This window comes from Rattus norvegicus, chromosome 14 (assembly GCF_021556685.1).
Source record: "Rattus norvegicus strain SHRSP/BbbUtx chromosome 14, alternate assembly SHRSP_T2T, whole genome shotgun sequence".
NCBI classification, from domain to species: Eukaryota; Metazoa; Chordata; class Mammalia; order Rodentia; family Muridae; genus Rattus; species Rattus norvegicus.
In genome coordinates, this window is record NC_141547.1 from 80779902 (window position 1) to 80798440 (window position 18539).

General features: G+C 40.9%; 1 protein-coding gene across 3 annotated transcripts in view; it reads right to left on the bottom strand.

The window, feature by feature from the left end:
* Fam193a (family with sequence similarity 193, member A) overlaps positions 1-18539 on the bottom strand; it is a 125742-nt gene that overhangs the window by 66384 nt on the left and 40819 nt on the right. For 2 of the 3 annotated variants that reach the window (NM_001427458.1, XM_087583200.1), the window contains 3 exon segments: positions 4931-5098; positions 5723-5877; positions 17047-17289. In NM_001427458.1, coding sequence (NP_001414387.1) covers positions 4931-5098; positions 5723-5877; positions 17047-17289 — 566 coding nt within the window. 3 annotated transcript variants of the gene reach the window in all.

Consider the following 18539-nt stretch of genomic DNA (forward strand, 5'->3'; position numbering starts at 1 on the left):
TTTTTACTCCCAATACACAAGGTAGAAAAAAATCACTATGAGTTGGATCCAAGTCTGGTTTACATAGCAAATTTGAGCCTAGCCAGTTATATAGTGAAATATTGTCTCAAAACCCAAAATAGTAATAATATGTATTTATTATTGTTAATATGTATATGTATGTGTACCTGAATTTATGGGCACCATGTGCATGCCTGAGCCCATGGAAACCAAAAAAGGACATTATATCTATGAGTTACAGGCATTTATGAGCTGCCATAACTGGAATAGGTTCTGGAAAACAACCCCAGGCCCTCTACATCAGCAGCAAGTAGTCTCAACCTTTAAGCCATCTCTCTAACCCCTCCTGTTCCCTTTCTAAAGTTACACATCACTTAAGTTGCAAAAGATAAGAATCAAGGTAAAATGTGCAAAGACATATAGAAAGTATGTGTCTATATACAATCTGCAAAATAGTATGTAAAGCCTTGTATACAATGTGCAAGGTAATAAATATATAAAGCCAAGTCTACAGTGTGCTTAGAGAAAATAAATATTGTTGACTTGGCTGTTACATTTCAAAAAGATGTATTAATTTTTGTAACATTAAAATTTAGTGAGTTTTCCCCCATTACTAGAGATCAAACCCAGGGTTTTTACATACTACCACTGAGCTATCCCTAGCCTTTAGTTTCAGGAAACAGAGTCTTATGGCTTATGGAGCCTTTAACTTGCTATAAAGCCTTAGTTTCTCTGTGCTGGGATTACAGGTATATATCACTAAGTCTGGCAACAATTTTAAGCAGAATGTGTTATGTTTAAGGACAGTGACATAAAATTCAAATGAGTAAGGAACAATTGAACTCAGAAGAACACTAGAGAGCTGAGAAGGCTCAGTGAGTAAGATCACTTGCTTTGCAAGCACAGGACCAGAATTCAAACTCCTAGTACCCCTGTAAAAGGCCAGAGAGGCCTGAGCATGTCTATCACTCTAGCACTGAAAGCACAAGTGTTTTCAGAAAACTCACTGACATCCAGCCTAGCTGAACATTAGTAGACATCCAAAGCTTGATTACCAACCAGTACATGTTGTAGAAATATTTAATCTTGACCTGGGCTTTCTACCCTGTCTTAGACCACTAGTTTTCAGGAAAAAAACCATATATTACCTTTATACTTATAATAAGTCTTATTAAACAGTATAATGGTTGGGTAGCTACCTACCCTCTATGCTACTAGAATCTGTTGTTAGAATCTGTTTTCACTCTGGGTTTTTAATCCCATCTTAAACCATTTAGTTTTTGGATGAAAATGCATATGTTTTATATTTATAATAAGTCAATAACCCCTAATATTATTCTGCTTTATCTGGGCTGTTCTGAACTCTAACTGGCCAGTCCTCAGAGCTACATTATTTTGGCACTTTTTTTTCTTGTGGTTCTCCTCCAATCCCCAAGCCCAGTAAACATAAACCCCACCTATGTCTCTCTGCCCAGATGGCTGTTAGCATCTTTATTTACCAGTCAGAAAGAAATAATCTGGGGCCAAAGTGTATGTGTGGACTCTCTCATCTCTGGGACAACTAGATCCTGGGGACCCGCATTAGCATTACAATACATAGCAAAAGACCAAACCTCAACAATTACCATTTTTAGCCCAATAAAAGGCTCTTTTCTCTCAGATATAAACTGAGTATAATTATAATTATGTAAATTATAAGGTATGATATATTTATAATGAATATCTATTATATTTGGTGATTTAGATAAAGTATTTAATCATTTATCTTAACTTAATGAGCTTATAATTTTATATCTTAATCATGTTTGATTTTAACTTGGATTATCATCTGACAACTAGAGCATCTCTTTTAATGTTAAATGGTTTAGTTTAATTGTGAGACTATAACTAGTCTTTAACCTCACCAGAGATTTAAGAAGGAATATGTATTTCAGTATGGAGGAATGCAGCTCTTAAGTTTTGGATCTCTGATGGTTTCAAAGACCAACTATATATAGTATAACTAAATTGCTAAACTGATTATTTTTAGCTATTTATTATCTGAGTGACTTTGAAAACATTTTATTGTAATTAACTCAATTAGAATCTAATATGACCATGAGTTTGACTATCTGACTATTAACTTGTATTAATTATTTTAAACAGTTTGTAGCAGCAGATATTAAAAGAATTGGGTCTAAGCCTTGTATTTTTAAATGAGTTGAATAGGCACAATGCCTATCTATGAATAACAAAACTAATTTTAAATGTTGCCTCAATATACAAGGATTTATAGCAATGAAAACCTTAAACCTGTGTCAATATTTAAATTTTTATTTCAATGTAAGAAAATATACCTCAATTTTGCATCGAAATATAGAGGTCTCTACCAATATAAGATTATGGCTATAAAATGCCTTTGTTTAAGAGCAGATTTAATAATCTATCCATATTTGTCTAATTTCTTATATTACTGTATTTTATCTGTTGTAATATTTCATCTTGACATAGGGTTATTACCCAGCCTTAGACCACTTCCTTTTCAGACAAAAACCTTTATATTTATAGTAACTCTTAAATGGTATAAACACTGGGCAGCTGCCTACCCTCTATACTGTTGAGGGTATAGAGTCTATTGATCTATCAATATCCTCAAAATATTAGGTCTATCAATATCCCCAAAATATTATTTATTATGTTTTAGCTGGACTATTCTTATCTCTAGTTGGGGGTCACATTTTCTTGACACCTAAGCCATGGTAGTTTCTCTCTCTCTCTCTCTTTTTTTTTTTACTCTCCCCCTCCCAACACTCCCCCATCCCCCCCACCCCCCCCCCACCCCCGGAGCTGAGGACTGAATCCAGGGCCTTGAGCTTGCCAGGCAAGTGCTCTACCACTAAACTAAATCCCCAACCGTACTTTCTTGTGGTCCTCCTCTGACCCCAAGCCCAGAAAACCTAAACTCTACTTCTGTCTCTTTTGACCAGTTATTGGCTGTTAACATCTTTATTTACCAATCATAAATAACCTGGGGCCAAGGTATATGTAGAGACCCTCTCCTCTGGGAAAAGAGGTCTTAGGGACCCACGCTTAACATTACAATAGATGAGACCAAACCTCGACAAGGATATCCAAAATGGTGGGCTTTTTCAGTTCAGTGAAAGCCCTAGTCAAAGCAATCAGAAGGAGAACAACAGAGGAAGATACCCTGGCTTTTCCGAACACATACACACCCGTATACTCATGTGCATATAACAAACACATATTCTTAGAAAGAGGAGGCCCTGGCCTGGAGAGATGGCTCAGAGGTGAAGAGCACTGACTGCTCTTCCAGAGATGCTGAGTTCAAATCCCAGCAACCACATAGTAGCTCACAACCATCTGTAATGGGATCTGATGCCTTCTTCTGGTGTGTCTGAAGACAGTGATAGTGCATTCATATACCTAATATAAATATTTCTGAAAGAAAGAAAGAGAGAGAGAAGAGAGAGAGAGAGAGAGAGAGAGAGAGAGAGAGAGAGAAGAGAGAGAGAGAGAGAAAGGAGGGAGGAAGGGAGGGCGGGAGGGAGGGAGGGAGGCCCACAGACACCTCTTACAGTTTTTTTCAGTGCTGTGAAATTAGAAGCATTTTGATTCTTTGTCCATTTCCACACTTTATAAATTTAAGGAAGAAACTATATGATACTTTAGAGAACAAATTTTTTAATTTATATTTTTTATGAGTATGTGAGTTTTGCTGGCGTGCACACACACACACACCCCACATGTGTGCCTGGTGCCCCCCAAAGGATCCCTGATCCTGCAGTTATAGAGAGCTGTGAGCAAGTCCTCTTTAAGGGCGGCCAGTGCTTCTAATCACTGAGCCATCTCCCCAGCCCAGGTGAACAGTGAAAGAGACAGTGCACGTAGTTCAGCACTTAATCATGCACAGGTGTTGATGGCGCTGCTCCACCCGGGTGACATCTGTGGTGACGGTGTTCTAGAGCGTCCCAGATGTAGCATGAAGAATCTGAGATGTGTCACTGACTGGGAAATCTCTCCTTACAAAGGCACTTATTACCTGGAAGTATCTCAAATAACACTAAGTCGGTCTCAGGTCAAATCTGGAACACAATGCTTTGCAAATCAACTTCCCTGCTTTTTTGTCATAATCAATGGCAAATGTGACTTCCTAAGATGCCAAAATGTATAATCAAAACATAAGAAAAGAAAAGAAAACAAAACAAAACATGAGAACTGATCCATGAGATATCCAGCTCAGATTTTTGCTTTTAGTTGAAACATTTCAATCGGGGAAGATGGCACACTTAGGTGTGGGAAACCAGAGTGACGCCTGCCTCACTTTCTGTCAGCCACTGGGCACAGGGAGCCTGCTGAACAACAGATGCTGGGTAGAAAGCGCTCCCTGTGAGAACAGCTGCTGTGCACCTCATGGAGCAGGTGCCTTCACAAGCTACTCAATCTCAGAGTGCTTCAGTGGACAGGAGCACTCTGCCTTTCTCCCTGAATTACAAATGCAAAAATGCTTATAAAAATATCCAACATCAGCTGGCATAGTAAGAACTCTGGCATCTTGGTTGTGCTAATATATGATACATGCCATATGTCTTAATATATGACAGAAACATTTCAGTTTAGAAACAGAAGAACCCAGCCAGGTCTAGCGGCACATCCTTTTAATTCCAGCACTCAGGGAGAAGCTGACTGTAGAGTGAAGTTCAGGACAGCCAGGGCTATATAGAGAAACCGTCTCAAAAAGAGGGGGGTGGTGGAGAACCTACAACTTCTTACCCAGAAGCCTCCTGTTTGTCAGTTATCTGCTTAAGATCTGAGCTGCACCAAGAGCTCAAAAGTCCAGCTGAGCTTTACTTAGGACAAGTACTGAGGCTTCCATAGACAGTAGGGAGGGCAGGGATTAGAGGGGGCTGTAACATGAAGGGGCAACCTGTACCTATCCACGAGCTCCTTTACTCCCTCTTTGTCGGGAACCAGAGACTGGTCCTGGTCTTCTGCCAGCGGGGTCCCTGCCTGGCGGTATATGCATCGGACCATGTAGCGTACTTCTGACCAATAGTTTTGCAGTTGCTGTGGTTCCCGGTCTGTCTCTGCTGAGATGTCTCTGTGACAACATAGAAACCAGCAGAGTTAAGGGAGGTAGTCTAACTAACTTCCCACCAGATACTCCTCAATGCCATACTCTGACCCCACATGACAAAGACAGGCCTTGCTTTGTCCCTTTGGTGGCTTGTTCCAGGCCAGGGGTATAGCCTGTCACTATCAACTCCTAGCCTCTTCTTTCAACTCCTAATACCTCATCACAAGCTCCTGTTCCATACCCATTTACTTATGCTCACTTTCCTTTTTCTTTTCAAATTAATATTCCTTTTCTAGAGATAAAGTCTTGCTATATATCCCTGACCACACTGGAACTTACAGGTAGATTCCTCTGCCTGTCAAGTGCTAGGATTACAACATAAAATAAGAGTTGACCTTTCTTTAAATTCTAACAGTTTTCCCATTTTGCTCTTTATATGGCCCAGCTTACTGGTGTTTAGTTCCTCAAGGGCAATAATTTTGTCTTTTTGTATAGTTTTTTCCCTCATAATAAATAGCAAAGTCATGTCATACACTTGGGGATATGTCAAACATATTATTTGTCAAAAGAAACCCATGTCCCAGACAAGCACAACATATTCTTACATACCCCATGACTCTAGCATAAGCAGCACAACACAATACATACCTGCGTTCACTGCAGGCCTCACATGAACAGGCATCTGAGGGTGTGGTGCCTAGCCCTGATGAGGTCATGGTCTGTGTGCCTAGGGCCAGCCTCCCAGCACCACTGGTCTCTGGCTGGGAACCCCCAAGTGATGAGTGAAGGAGAAAATCTTGGCCCTGTTTTAAAAATAGAATACAACAGACTAGTTATATTTATGACATCAATTGTCTATTGACTTCTTAAAAAATGCCTTTTAGAGGCAGATACGACTTTTATCCCAGCACTCAGTGGGCAGAGGCAGGTGAATCTCTCTGAGTTTGAGGCCAGCCTGATCTACATAGAGAGTTCTAGGACAGCCACAACTACACAGAAAGACTCTATCTTAAAACAACAAAAATGCCTACTAGAAAAATGTTCCAACACAAACACTGAAATCTATATAGCAAGCTTTTGGGGTCTGAAAAGGGACTATCAAATGACAGAGTCTACTATACAGCAGCACAGGCTGGCCTTGAATTCGTTATGCAGCCTGCATTTTCTTGCCTCAGTGTGCAGCTCACTGGATAGGCAGGCAACAAACTCCATGTTTTATCTGGATCAATGCTGTTCTTACTTCCAAAGGTTTTTACCATCACACGACAACATCCAACAAATTTTATTCAAAAGAAAGGAAAGAAAAGAAAAACAACTTGACTTCCAGTGCCCTAACCAGCATGTGATAATCATTCTAGTAGATGTGATATGACCACACCTTCTTGAAAAACAAAGGCAGTGGGCCCAGAGCCTACCTATACTGCCTTCTCTGACCATGGACAAGAAGGCTTGAGATCATGCTGGGCAGACAAGATAGGTTAGAATACTGGAGCACACTCAATCCTACAACAGAGCCAGCCTGCTCTGACAACATCCTAACTGAGAGAGTAAAACACTGAGGCATAAAATTGGCTTCTTGAAGGGAAAGGGCCAGATCTGAGAAATGTTTCCAGTACCTTCTGTTCCCTATAGAACATACACACAAACCCCTTTACACCACCTTAAGGCTACTGCTGGACAAGAAACAGACACCTCAAGGGTAATGTGCTTCAAAGGTTTGGCACATGGACACTAGTATTAGACTCTGAAGTGGAAGAGCCCAAGAGCTTCCTGCCCAAGAGATACATACAGTAGGGAATTGTACTGTCACTACCACATGGGCGAAGGAGCTGTCATCAAGCAAAGAACCCACACAAATAGACACTGAACAATGAGAAGGCCCAATTAAGCATCCCAGACCAAAGGAAATAAGTAACTAGTATAAGTATTCCTGCTACTGTGACCCAGTCACACATAACGTAGAGCAAGTACTTTTAGGCAAAAAGCCACAGACAGCCTGACAAGAACAAGGGTCCTAAATGTCTCCTTCCTGGACCACCTCCTCCTCTACTCTGGAATAGAGAAGTATAAGGACATGAAACATAGCCTCTACCACAGTTATTCCTATACTCTCTTGTACAGATGACTGTCATCATCCTTGCCTAGAGGGCAGATACAGCTTTTTCTGGTGCTAAGAATCACTAGATATTCTCAACAGCAGCAGATCAGCCACTTAAAAGTACAGGGCTGACTATTCTCTCCTAGCTCATGCCTACTTCTATGCTCACCTCAGACTAGCACATCCCCAACCTGCCACTCAGTACAAGCCCTGTCTCACCTGGGGACTGCCAGGCCCTTATCCACTCTCAAACAGCAGCCAGAGAGAGTTCATGGGCTCCTCTGCCTAAAATCTTCTGTTCATGTCTGTAGCACTTTGTAATACATTCCTTGCTTCTTATCAAAGTCTTCCAACTTGTCTAGGACAAGGTTCTGCCTCTGTGTCACTGTACTTGTTCTTCTGCCTATAGTGCACATACACTAACCTGGGTGTGCCTTCTGATGGCCTAATGTAGATCTGTAGCACAGGTCTCAGACAAAAAGATCCCCTACCCAGACACAACAAGCAAGCCATTTTTGGTGGTTTTGTTCGTTTATTTATATTTTGCCTCTCTATGATGAATAGACACATGTCAACTGTGTAAGTAACAGGTACAATGTTCAAATGTGGGCAGAGGATGATAGAACAACACCCCAAAGTTAACTACCTGTGTATTTCTTCCCTTACTCATACTACCAGACATCTTTGTCTTTAAAGAAATGGGGCTAAGGTGTCTATTACAGATGTAAGAAAACAATTTCCTTGCACTCTCTGTCTGTCTGATTGTGGCAGCCAAGATTGAATAGAGGAACACGAAAAAGAAAGAAAGAAAGAGAGAGAGAGAGAGAGAGAGAGAGAGAGAGAGAGAGAGAGAGAGAAGAAATGAGGACTGGAATACATACTCTCTCTCCAGGGAAGGAAGGTTTATTAACACCCAACTGGGCCTGCAGCACCCTGATAAGGACCCTCTATTCTTCAGTGGGTCATAACGACATCCACTCCAAATTGGTTTCTTCAGTTCCACAGCTTTGGTTTCTCTTGACAATTACCAGGATGTTCTTCAGGGCTCACTTTAAAGATCTGAGTATCTGATGATCTCCTGCCTGCCACTGGTTACTTTCTCCTCTGTGTTAAGATTTACTATTTATTGATGCAGTGCCTGACTGCTGGCCAAGTTCTGTTTGGCACACCAACCATGAACAATCTCTTCTCTCACAAATTGCTATCTGAAATCTTGGCTTTCCTTCCTTTCTGGTGTTTTTATGTTTGACACTGCAATAGCATGTGAGTGCACCTGCTCACATTATGCACAAGCACCTACAGTGACAGCTAGCACAGCAACCACAGCTAACGTGACATTTTCCAGTGAGAAAGGATACCCAGGGCTGCAGGAACTCCATGTTAAACCCCTGAATGTGGTACTTTACAGTGCTGATTTAGGCTCTGTCCACACTGGACACAATCTTTAGAACTATGACAATTATTTTCTATTCACAAGGCAATATGAAATCTGCAATGGCCAGCTTCCTGGCCCCTACACAGATGCCTGGTACGCTTCCGTCACCATAGATTACTGCTTCTGCCACCCGATCTTCCCCACTACAACAGACTGTACCTTCAAGATGTAGATCCAAATAAACCTCTGACCTCAAGCTGTTTCCATCAGGTGCTTGATTAGAGCGATGAACAAGAAAAGCAGAATGATAAACCTGACTCTGAGTCACAGGCTTCAGAGCTGGTTTTTGTAAGCAATGTGGAAGAGTTTGGAGGTTTGCCTTTGAATGCATTCTGATGAAGTTTAGACAATCAAAATGCCAACAAAATGAGGACAGCACAGGCAAGAGGAACAGGACATACCTTTCCTTGGGACAATGGCAGATTTAAGTGCTACTGAAAAACAAACCAACCAACCAACCAACCAAACAAACAAACAAACAAAACCCCACTATTAGTCTCTCTGACTCAATCTTGAAGGGAAGAATGTAAGCTCTCAGCTACTATTCCAGCACCCTGCTTTCTTGCCTGCCACCACGCTGATCATCTTTCCTGCCTGCCACCACGCTGATCATGGACTCTGAAACTGCTATGTCAAAAGGAAAACATAAATTCAAAAGAGCAAATTCTGAAACAGCAAAACTGCATCTTGGCAAGAAAAGACCAAAAACCAAGCCAGTAGCTGGCCTAATGCTGCAAGAGTGAAGGTCAAGATTATCGTTTTCTCCCAATTGAGAAAGTTCTTTCCCTTTCAGAATCAGATAACTTCTCCAAGTAACTTCAGGGTAAATTTAAATATTTAATTTACACAGTAATTACAAAGAGATTTATGTGTTCCTCCTCCACTGTAAACAACATACAGCATCCTCAAGCTAAGTAATTGGGGAGATGGAGGGGGGGGTGAGTAGATGGATGGATGGATGGACAGATATAGAACTCTAGTGCTCACATTAAAGATTATGAATTCTGACAAAAGGAAAAATGACTTAATCAGTAAAGTGCTTGCTATACAAACATGAGATCCTGAGTTCTATCCTATGAACAGTGTCCCCACAACACAAAAGCCAAGAGCAGTGGTACATGCCGTAATCCTACTACTGAAGATGCAGAGAAGGAAAGAGTACATTGGGGTGTACTGATCAATCAATCAATCAATCAATCAATCTAGCCAAATGAGTGAGCTTCAGGTTTTAGGAGAGACTCTGAGGTTTTGAATAAATTATTATGTGAAATACAACAACACTGCCATAAATCATACTCTATTTTTAAAAGTTCCCAAAAATAATGTGAAGAGCGACTGGAAAAGGCACACAATGTCAACCCATGACCTCCACATACATGAACGTGTGTATGCACACAAAACAGTCTAGGGAAGAAACCCTCATATTAACCATAATTTTAATTTGTGCTTACCCCTTTAGTCTCTGTCCCTTTTTACCATTTTTATATTTTTTACTACAATATGAGGTATAAAATTCTAAAGCATTTTTAAAGATATTCCAAGTCAATTTCTTCTACTTGGAATTTGTACTTGTTTTTCCCCACTAACCCTTTTTTGTTTCTTTCCTATATATACAGTACCAAAAGACACTTCAAATATTTTAATAAAGGTATCCAGTCATTACAAACAACAGAGCACACAGGGTGAAAAGGACAGGCTGGGAAATCAAAATACTGTGGTTTGGAACCTGACGGTGCCTCTTCTAATTGTTTCATTCTAGAAAACTAACCTTCCTGGCCCACTTTTTTCATCTATAAAACTGGGAGCTGTCCCTGTATGGATGGTAGTAAGGTTTTGAAAGAATTATTATATGAAATACTTAGAAGAGCACTGTCATAGAAAAAGCACTATAAGAGAGATATTCTTTTGATGCACATATACACACACACAATATATATGCACATACATATGAACATTTGGGGTTATGCAACTAAATGGTTGTATGCTGAATACATTTCTCCTTAGCCTTATTTTCATTCTTAATTCTTTCATCTGTAGATTACATTATAGAAAAACTTCAAGCAACTGAACTGAATTACAGAATACAGTTGCATGTTAAAAATCTATAATAAATTAACAATTTTCCTATTAATGAACATATGAGTTATGTCTGAGCATTTTAGCACTATCAGTCTTTACCAGAATGATTAATGGCTCAGTAAAAATTCTCGTTTTTTTTCCCCGTTTTTGAAGACAGAATTTCTCTTCTTTGTGCAACCCTGGCTGTCCTGGACATTACTCTGTAAACCAGGCTGGGCTCAAACTAAAGAGAGCCACCTGGCTCTGCCTCCTGAGTGCTAGGATCAAAGGCGGGCACCACTGCCTGGCTCCAATAAAAATCTTTAAACATGTATTCTCCCTAAAAAATATTTTTTTAAAATCACTGTTACTGCTAATAATAAATTCTTTAAAACTGTATTTGTAGCTGGGTATGATGACTCATGTCTTTAATCCTAGCACTTGAGAGGAAGAAGCAGGCAGCTCTCTTGAGTTAAAGGTCATCCTGGTCTAAATAGTGGTTCTAAGCCAACCAGAGTTACATAGTAAAATCCCATCTCAAAATAATAATATAAATAACATGAATGATAAAATAAAATTTTATTTGTAAGCAACCTTTGTGTGTGTATCTGTTCAAAACAGGGTCTTTTTTTTTTTTTTAAAAAGATTTATTTTATTTATGTGAATACACTGTAGCTGTCTTCAGACACACCAGAAGAGGGCATCAGATCTCATTACAGATGGCTGTGAGCCACCATGTGGTTGCTGGGATTTGAACTCAGGGCCTTTTTTTTTTTTGTTCTTTTTTTCGGAGCTGGGGACCGAACCCAGGGCCTTACGCTTCCTAGGCAAGCGCTCTACCACTGAGCTAAATCCCCAACCCCTGAACTCAGGGCCTTTGAGAGAGCAGTCAGTGCTCTTAACCACTGAGCCATCTCTCCAGCCCAAAACAGGGTCTTTCTATGTAGTCCTAGCTAGCTTGGAACTCATCTTGTAGAACAGGCTGGCCTCTAACTCAAGAGATCCACCTGCCTCTGCCTCCTGAGTGCTGGAATTAAAGGTATGAGCCATCACTCCCAGACTGTAAGCAAACTTGATATATATTTGACTTCCAACACTTAGATGCTGGACTTTTCCATGCTACCCTACCTACCTTGAGCAAAAGGGTTATCAGTCAGATAAGTGGATTAACCTTACACCAGCACTAGCGGTTTTGAACACTCCAAAGATGACTTGAGAAAACTAATGCACTGGAGGCTGACTGGATGGCTGTCTGAAGGCACAGCCTCTGCCAGTGCTGTTTGAAACAGTTTGAATAAAACTTTTTGCTATCACAAGCCTATATGAATTCTAGATTATCTTTTCTACCACTTCCTCTGATGGTCTTCAGAGGGACTGTTGTGACAGGCTATGAGGCAAGGATGTGGCCTAAACAAATAGTCTGGATTGGTCCAAATACCCTTTCCTGGGCTATCTATATAAGGCTACTCGACATAGGGAAAGAAGCAATAGAACAATGGTGGTGGTAAGCTGTGGAAGAGGTCAGCTATGACAGTAGCTGGAGTCTCCAGAGCCAGGGCAAGAAGAAGAGCAACAGGAGACGGGAGGGGGAGAGAGGAAGAGAAGGAGAGGAAGAATGGAGTGAAAAGCTTGAGATGTCAAATTTCTGAGATCACAGTCTCAGATGTACATTGAGACCTCTAACACTGACAGCTACCAAGGGCCAAGAAATACCAAAGGGCCTAGAAAAATACTGTAACACTAGAGAAGAAGAGCTTGCTGCTTCCTCCACTTGCTCACTGTTAACCCTTGCTGATACCAAGCACTGAAAGAAATAAAAGCTGCCAAAGACAAGCAATGGTGACAGGCACAAGCAATCACTCTTACTCACTGAGTCATCTTAGTCTGATGATGCCTAGGGCACTTAAAACCAATGAAAAGGCCACTGCAGTACTTTTTCTAGCACTTCAATCAAAAGACGAGCCAGCATACAGAAGACAACTTAGAGGAAAAAAAAGAGCTCCAAAAAAATGCAAACTTTGCCACTCTAACCGTTTAATCAGTTTTGTTTATGAGAATACAACATCCGACTTAACAATCAAGCTTTCGCTGTAAATCTTTATACCTCAGGAACTCCTTCCACCCAGCTACAGAAAAAAGCACTTGTAACTGTGATCCAAAAGAATAATCTTTCACAGCAAAATTTGGAAGCTCAAATGTATTATATTCACACAGGTGACTAGTACACAGCAACAAACCTTAGTTACAATGAATGAATACTATATAGTTATGGTTATGAAATCTTAAACATTTGGAAAAATGTCTAGATTTAGATGCTTAGTGCTATTACTCACAGGGGCCAGAAGGTGATCAACAGCTCAGCAGGAAGGCAATCCTAAAAATTAGAGCCACAAGTGGACCTAAGCTGAGGAAGGGACAGGACTTGATTTCTCTGGGCTAAGAGTCAATACCCAACACATCTACAGGAAACAACTAGGCCTAACTCACCAGTAAGAACAAACTCAGAAAATCCAAATAAGCCTGCCCACCCTCCCTCTTTCTTTCCTTCCTTCCTTCCTTCCTTTTATCAGACAAGGTCTTACTATGAGGTTCTAGCCACACTGGACTTCACTAAATAGACCAGGCTGGTGGTCTCCAACTCAGAGCTACTGGTCTCTGTCTTAAGAGAGATCCAGGGGTTAGGGATTTAGCTCAGTGGTAGAGCACTTGCCTAGCATGCGCAAGGCCCTGGGTTTGGTTCTCAGCTCCAAAAAAAAAAAAAAAAGAGTGATCCAAATGGTATTAAAGATGTATACTACCATGCCCAGAAAGTCTACCTTTCTACTGAGTACAACATACTACCCAGAGACAGAAAATAAAGGACATAGGAAGGAGGGGAGAAGGCAAGAAGAGGGAAGAAAAAGTTATAAATCAGCATGAAAAGTCACCCTTAAGGAAGAAGGTGCCTGGGGTTGGAGATTTAGCTCAGCGGTAGAGCGCTTGCCTAGCAAGCGCAAGGCCCTGGGTTTGGTCCCCAGCTCCAGGGAAAAAAAAAGAAAAGGAAGAAGGTGCCTCCTTGAGGTTCCCGTACAATAAAGAAGAAAATGTATAAGGATTCAGTAGTTTCAACGGGATCACTCAGTATACATTCTGAAACCATGTAGAACAAGACTGGAAACATTTATTTAAAAAAAAAAAAGAAAGAAAAGAAAAGGACAAAAATACATAGAGAATAAGATTTTAAGTGATCTCACCCAGAAATTAGATTAAGCATACATACACAAATCAAGACTGGAAAAAGGTTTGGCACACAGTTCAGAAACAGCTGTAGTAATGGATACAGACAGAGCCTTCTACCCAGGTCGACACATATGCAACATTTATGACACTCAACCATGGATCAGAATTAGCAGGTGCTGCTAACTGAATGCAGCATCGCTAATATATATCTAATTTCTAACCATACAGCATCACGATAAAATCAATACGGCTAGAGAAGAGCAAGAAGCTCTGCTGGTCAATGCCCAGGCTGGAGACAGTAATGACAGACAGCACACTTTCAAATGTGTAAGAGGGCCGCACCTGCGAGATGGCTCTGTGAGTAAGAGCACTTGCTGCCAAGCCTGACAACCTCAGTTTAATCCTTGGAATCCACATGGTACATCAACTCCCATAAATTTTTCTGGGACCATGGAAAAAGTCCAACACATACAATAAATAAAAATATAGAAAGTCACAGTTGCCTTTTGAGCAAATGCCTTTAATCCCAGCAGTTGGGAGACAGAGACAAGAAGATCTCTAAGTTCAAGGGTAACCTGATCTACAAAGAGAGTTCCAGGACAGTCAGGAATATAGAGAGAGATGCTGTGTGTAGATAGATAGATAGATAGATAGATAGATAGATAGATAGATAGATAGATAGATAGATAGATAGATAGATAGATAACTTACATGAATGTGGCTGGAAATGAGTGGCTACAGAAGAAATGCTATCTGGAGTGTGTGGACTATTCATGATTGTCAACTTGACTGCATCTTGAACAAACTAAAAACACAAACCACTAAGCGTTCCTTGAGGAACTCTCTTAATCATGACTATTTGAAGTAGGAAGATCTACCTGAAATACCTTGCCCTTACTCTCAACGGCCGGTTTATTTATCCTGTTCCTTTACCAGTAGTAGAACCAACCAATTTATTCAGAATTCCAGCACTAACTGAAGATCAGCAGCTCTCCAGTAATTCTCTAGGACTACAGCAACTAACTGAGACCCTGGAGACATTTAGCCTGTGGATAGAACAACTACTGGACTTCCCAGTCTCTCCAGTGTGAGATAACGTGTAACTTGGTATCCCCAGAATGAGTAAATATATGTATTCAGCCTCCCAAAGTCGCTGATGGGTAACAGCATCACCAGCTCTCTATTGACTGCCTGGCATTTGACCAAACACAATGGGGGAAACATAGGCAAGAAGAATACTTAAGGGGCTGGGAATTTAGCTCAGTGGTAGAGCGCTTACCTAGGAAGCGCAAGGCCCTGGGTTCGGTCCCCAGCTCCGGAAAAAAAAAAAAAAAAAAAAAAAAAAAGAATACTTAAGGAAGAAATGGAAATGCCAGTTCCACATAAATTCTGCCAAAAACAGAGACACAACTCATGTTATGAGGTTTAAAGGACACTACAAGTCAAGAGGGCTCAAAGAAGACATCCTCCCTTGTTGTGGATTGCTGAGGGAACAGAAAATACAAACAGCAATCCACAACACTCCCTGACCACAGATGGCAGACTAGTATAGCAACATGGAGAAAAAATGTCCAGGTAGACTTGTAAAAAAACAAGTTTTCCCAAAACAATTTAAATATGGAAACAACCCAAAGGCCTATGAACGCACGTACATGTACACACACATACACACACACACAATTTTAAAAGGATAAAAATATACATAATGGGGGAGGGAGAATATGAAAAGGGATACCTGCACAGGTGGATTGTGAAGGAGCTCATAAGGCTTCCATCTATCCTGGAGAGCTATTACTAATGGTTTCTGGGATGCGGTATCATTTTCTTCACTGGCAAAGCCACTGTCTATGCTCCCATAAATAAGTCCCACTTCCAACACTCATGCCAATAACCCTAATCAAACCCCTGGCTTAAAGAAAGGAAAAAAACCCATGGAAGTGGGAGGGCACTTGTAAAGGTTTTTGGAGCAAGAGGGAAAAGGGAAGGTAACTGGAAGAAGGGGAAATGATCAAAATTTATATGAAACTGAAAGAAAAAATCTGAGAAGAAAATTTCAGACTAATCATGCTCTGAATCTTTGGTGAAGAAATTACAGGAGCTTTTCTTCATTCCTTTGCTTATTCATTTATCTACTAATTAATATAATTATTTTAAGTACCAGATATGTTAGGTCAATTGCTCTTGGTTAAAACAGACACAAAAGTAATTGTGTTGATGGAGTTTATTCTACAGTAAAGACACATTGTGGAAGTGAAGTATTTAATCAGAGACAGAGCTATGGAAGAGAGACAAAGCAGGAAACAGGGCTTGTGGGAAGGAGCTGAGATAAACACTAACTTCTAGTCTGATCAGCACTGAAACCCCAGACTAGTCACTCTGCCACTAACACTGGCATTAAAGCTGGGGGTTTTCTTCAGCCACCTGAATGGCCAATGACGAAGAGGACTAGGCCTTGGAGGTGGAGAACCATTCATACTACAGCCAAATGCTTCTCAAAACTCCACTGGGACTAATCTGAAAACAAAAGATAGAGATTCCTGCCTGTTGCTGGCCACAAGAAGCAAGAGATCAGAAGTCACTCAGAAAACAACTTCCTGCATTCAGCAATCAAAAGGAAAGAAGAAAAATAAAATAATAAAAGGGAAGAGAAGAGTCTTGAATATGGGAATGGTTGAAAAAGCCATCTTCTAGAACACAAAGAGATAAGAAAGAAAGTCTAATGGGAACAGTGGTCACTAAGACTTAAAACTAGGAAGGAAAGGCCTGGAATCAAGGGGGATGAAGGTCAGGCTTCTGAAGTGCATTACAGAAATAATTTTCAGATATTTACCAGTATACAGGATTGTCTAGAACTAAACACATGAAAGTCTTACTAGCTTTTCAGGAATCTTTATCACTAAAGAAACCCTGAGGTCAGATGCAAAAGCCAAAAAGTACCAAACTGGCCAGCTTGCTGACTGTGCAGATAGGGAAGCAGATGTTCTTCCCCTACTGCTGGTGTGGCTAGCAAAGGCCAGGAGAGACATCCCTGTTGGCACAAGTCAAAAGACAGTGTGGAAGGAAGCTTTCTGATGGCAGATGGAAAGCCTTTCCTTTCACTGCCAGTTAGCCCACCACCCACAAGAGGGAAGCAAGAGGCCCACCAAAGCTGCAGCCACTCACCGGCTGGTCAAGACCGCTGTGCCTCTCTTCCTTCTCCACAGTCCTCCGGCAGTCTGGGCATACCCACAGCGGCAGGTGCAGCACGCTGTTGCCCTTGGGAGCCATGGAAAGGGCCAATTTGCTCGCAGTCTTAACTCCACTCTCTAAGAATGAAGAGTCTTTCCGTTCACTTCTGCATAGAAGACAATAATCCCCAGCGGGGTAGGGTGGTGTCCTATGATTCATGCCAAAACTAAAAGGAGTCTGGAATAGAAAAAAAATTCTATTTTCAAAACCTGAGCCAGGAAGCCAAGACTGTTAAATATATATTATACATATGTATATTTATATAGAAAAATATTAACTTGAAAACATATGAAGCTGAACCTCGTACTCTAGAAATTGGTGATATTTCAAATAAAATAAAAACACATAAAGAAGCACTTTGCCCTTCACCTACACTTTTGCATTACTTTGGCCTGGAAAACCCATCAGCACGGATCTGCAGAACTCAACTAGGCATGAAACACCATACCCGATGCATATGCACACAAGGTCTTGCACCGAGCAGCAGTTCTGGCTTAGAAGCATATCTGAAGAGGGCTATTCCTGGTCTAGACTCTAGAAAACAATCTCTTGGCAGCTGCATACCTAAGACCCAAGGCACAATACTGAATTCATGGCCTAATTTCAACAGCTGCTTTTTCAAAACTATGGGCAATGTGGGAATAGAGGCCTGAAGCAAAGGATTCTCTGGAATATACAAAAAAGCTAAGGGTAGTGGGTTTGGAAACAGACCTAAAGTACTAAGACCACCAAAAAGGGAACAAGACTTTAACTCACAGCAGTTAACTAAAATGGGTTCTCCTATAGCATTACTGTCCACTGCAGTATTAGGGCAACCCTAGAAGGAGGTGTGACCTTGTAGGAGCTAGCTGGCACAGAGACTCAGCAGCCAGCAAAGGAAGACAGCAGACCCCTCTTCAGCCTCTCCTATCACAGCCATCAGATGAGAAGGAAGAACATCTCATTCCTTTCTAGTGTTCAGCTGTCTTTGCCAAGCCAACTCCTCAAATCTCCCTTACTTGCATGTCTCTCCTTAGATATTATCGACATTCAACCAGATTATGAATGTGTACTAACACATACAACTGACCCACAATAATCAGAGCTACCAAATGAGCCCTAGGCTACACAGAGGCACTGGGGCTAAAATCTGGGGCTGAATAAATGAATTAATGAGTGAAGAAAAGTGTCTTTCACACTTACATGCTCTGATAATGGCTGAAACAATATGAACCTGTTATACTCATAAAACATAGTGTGGGATGGGGCGAGGAGAGTCCCCAGTATAGCCTACAAACTCTCCTGCCCAGAATCCCACTGAAGAACAAACAAAATAGTACAAGAGTATTCATCTTTTTTCTATACAAAGGTCCTCATATGTTAACATGAAAATTTCAAAACTCATCTCACGTAAGCCTGTCTTTTTCTCGTAACAGACAGAACACAAC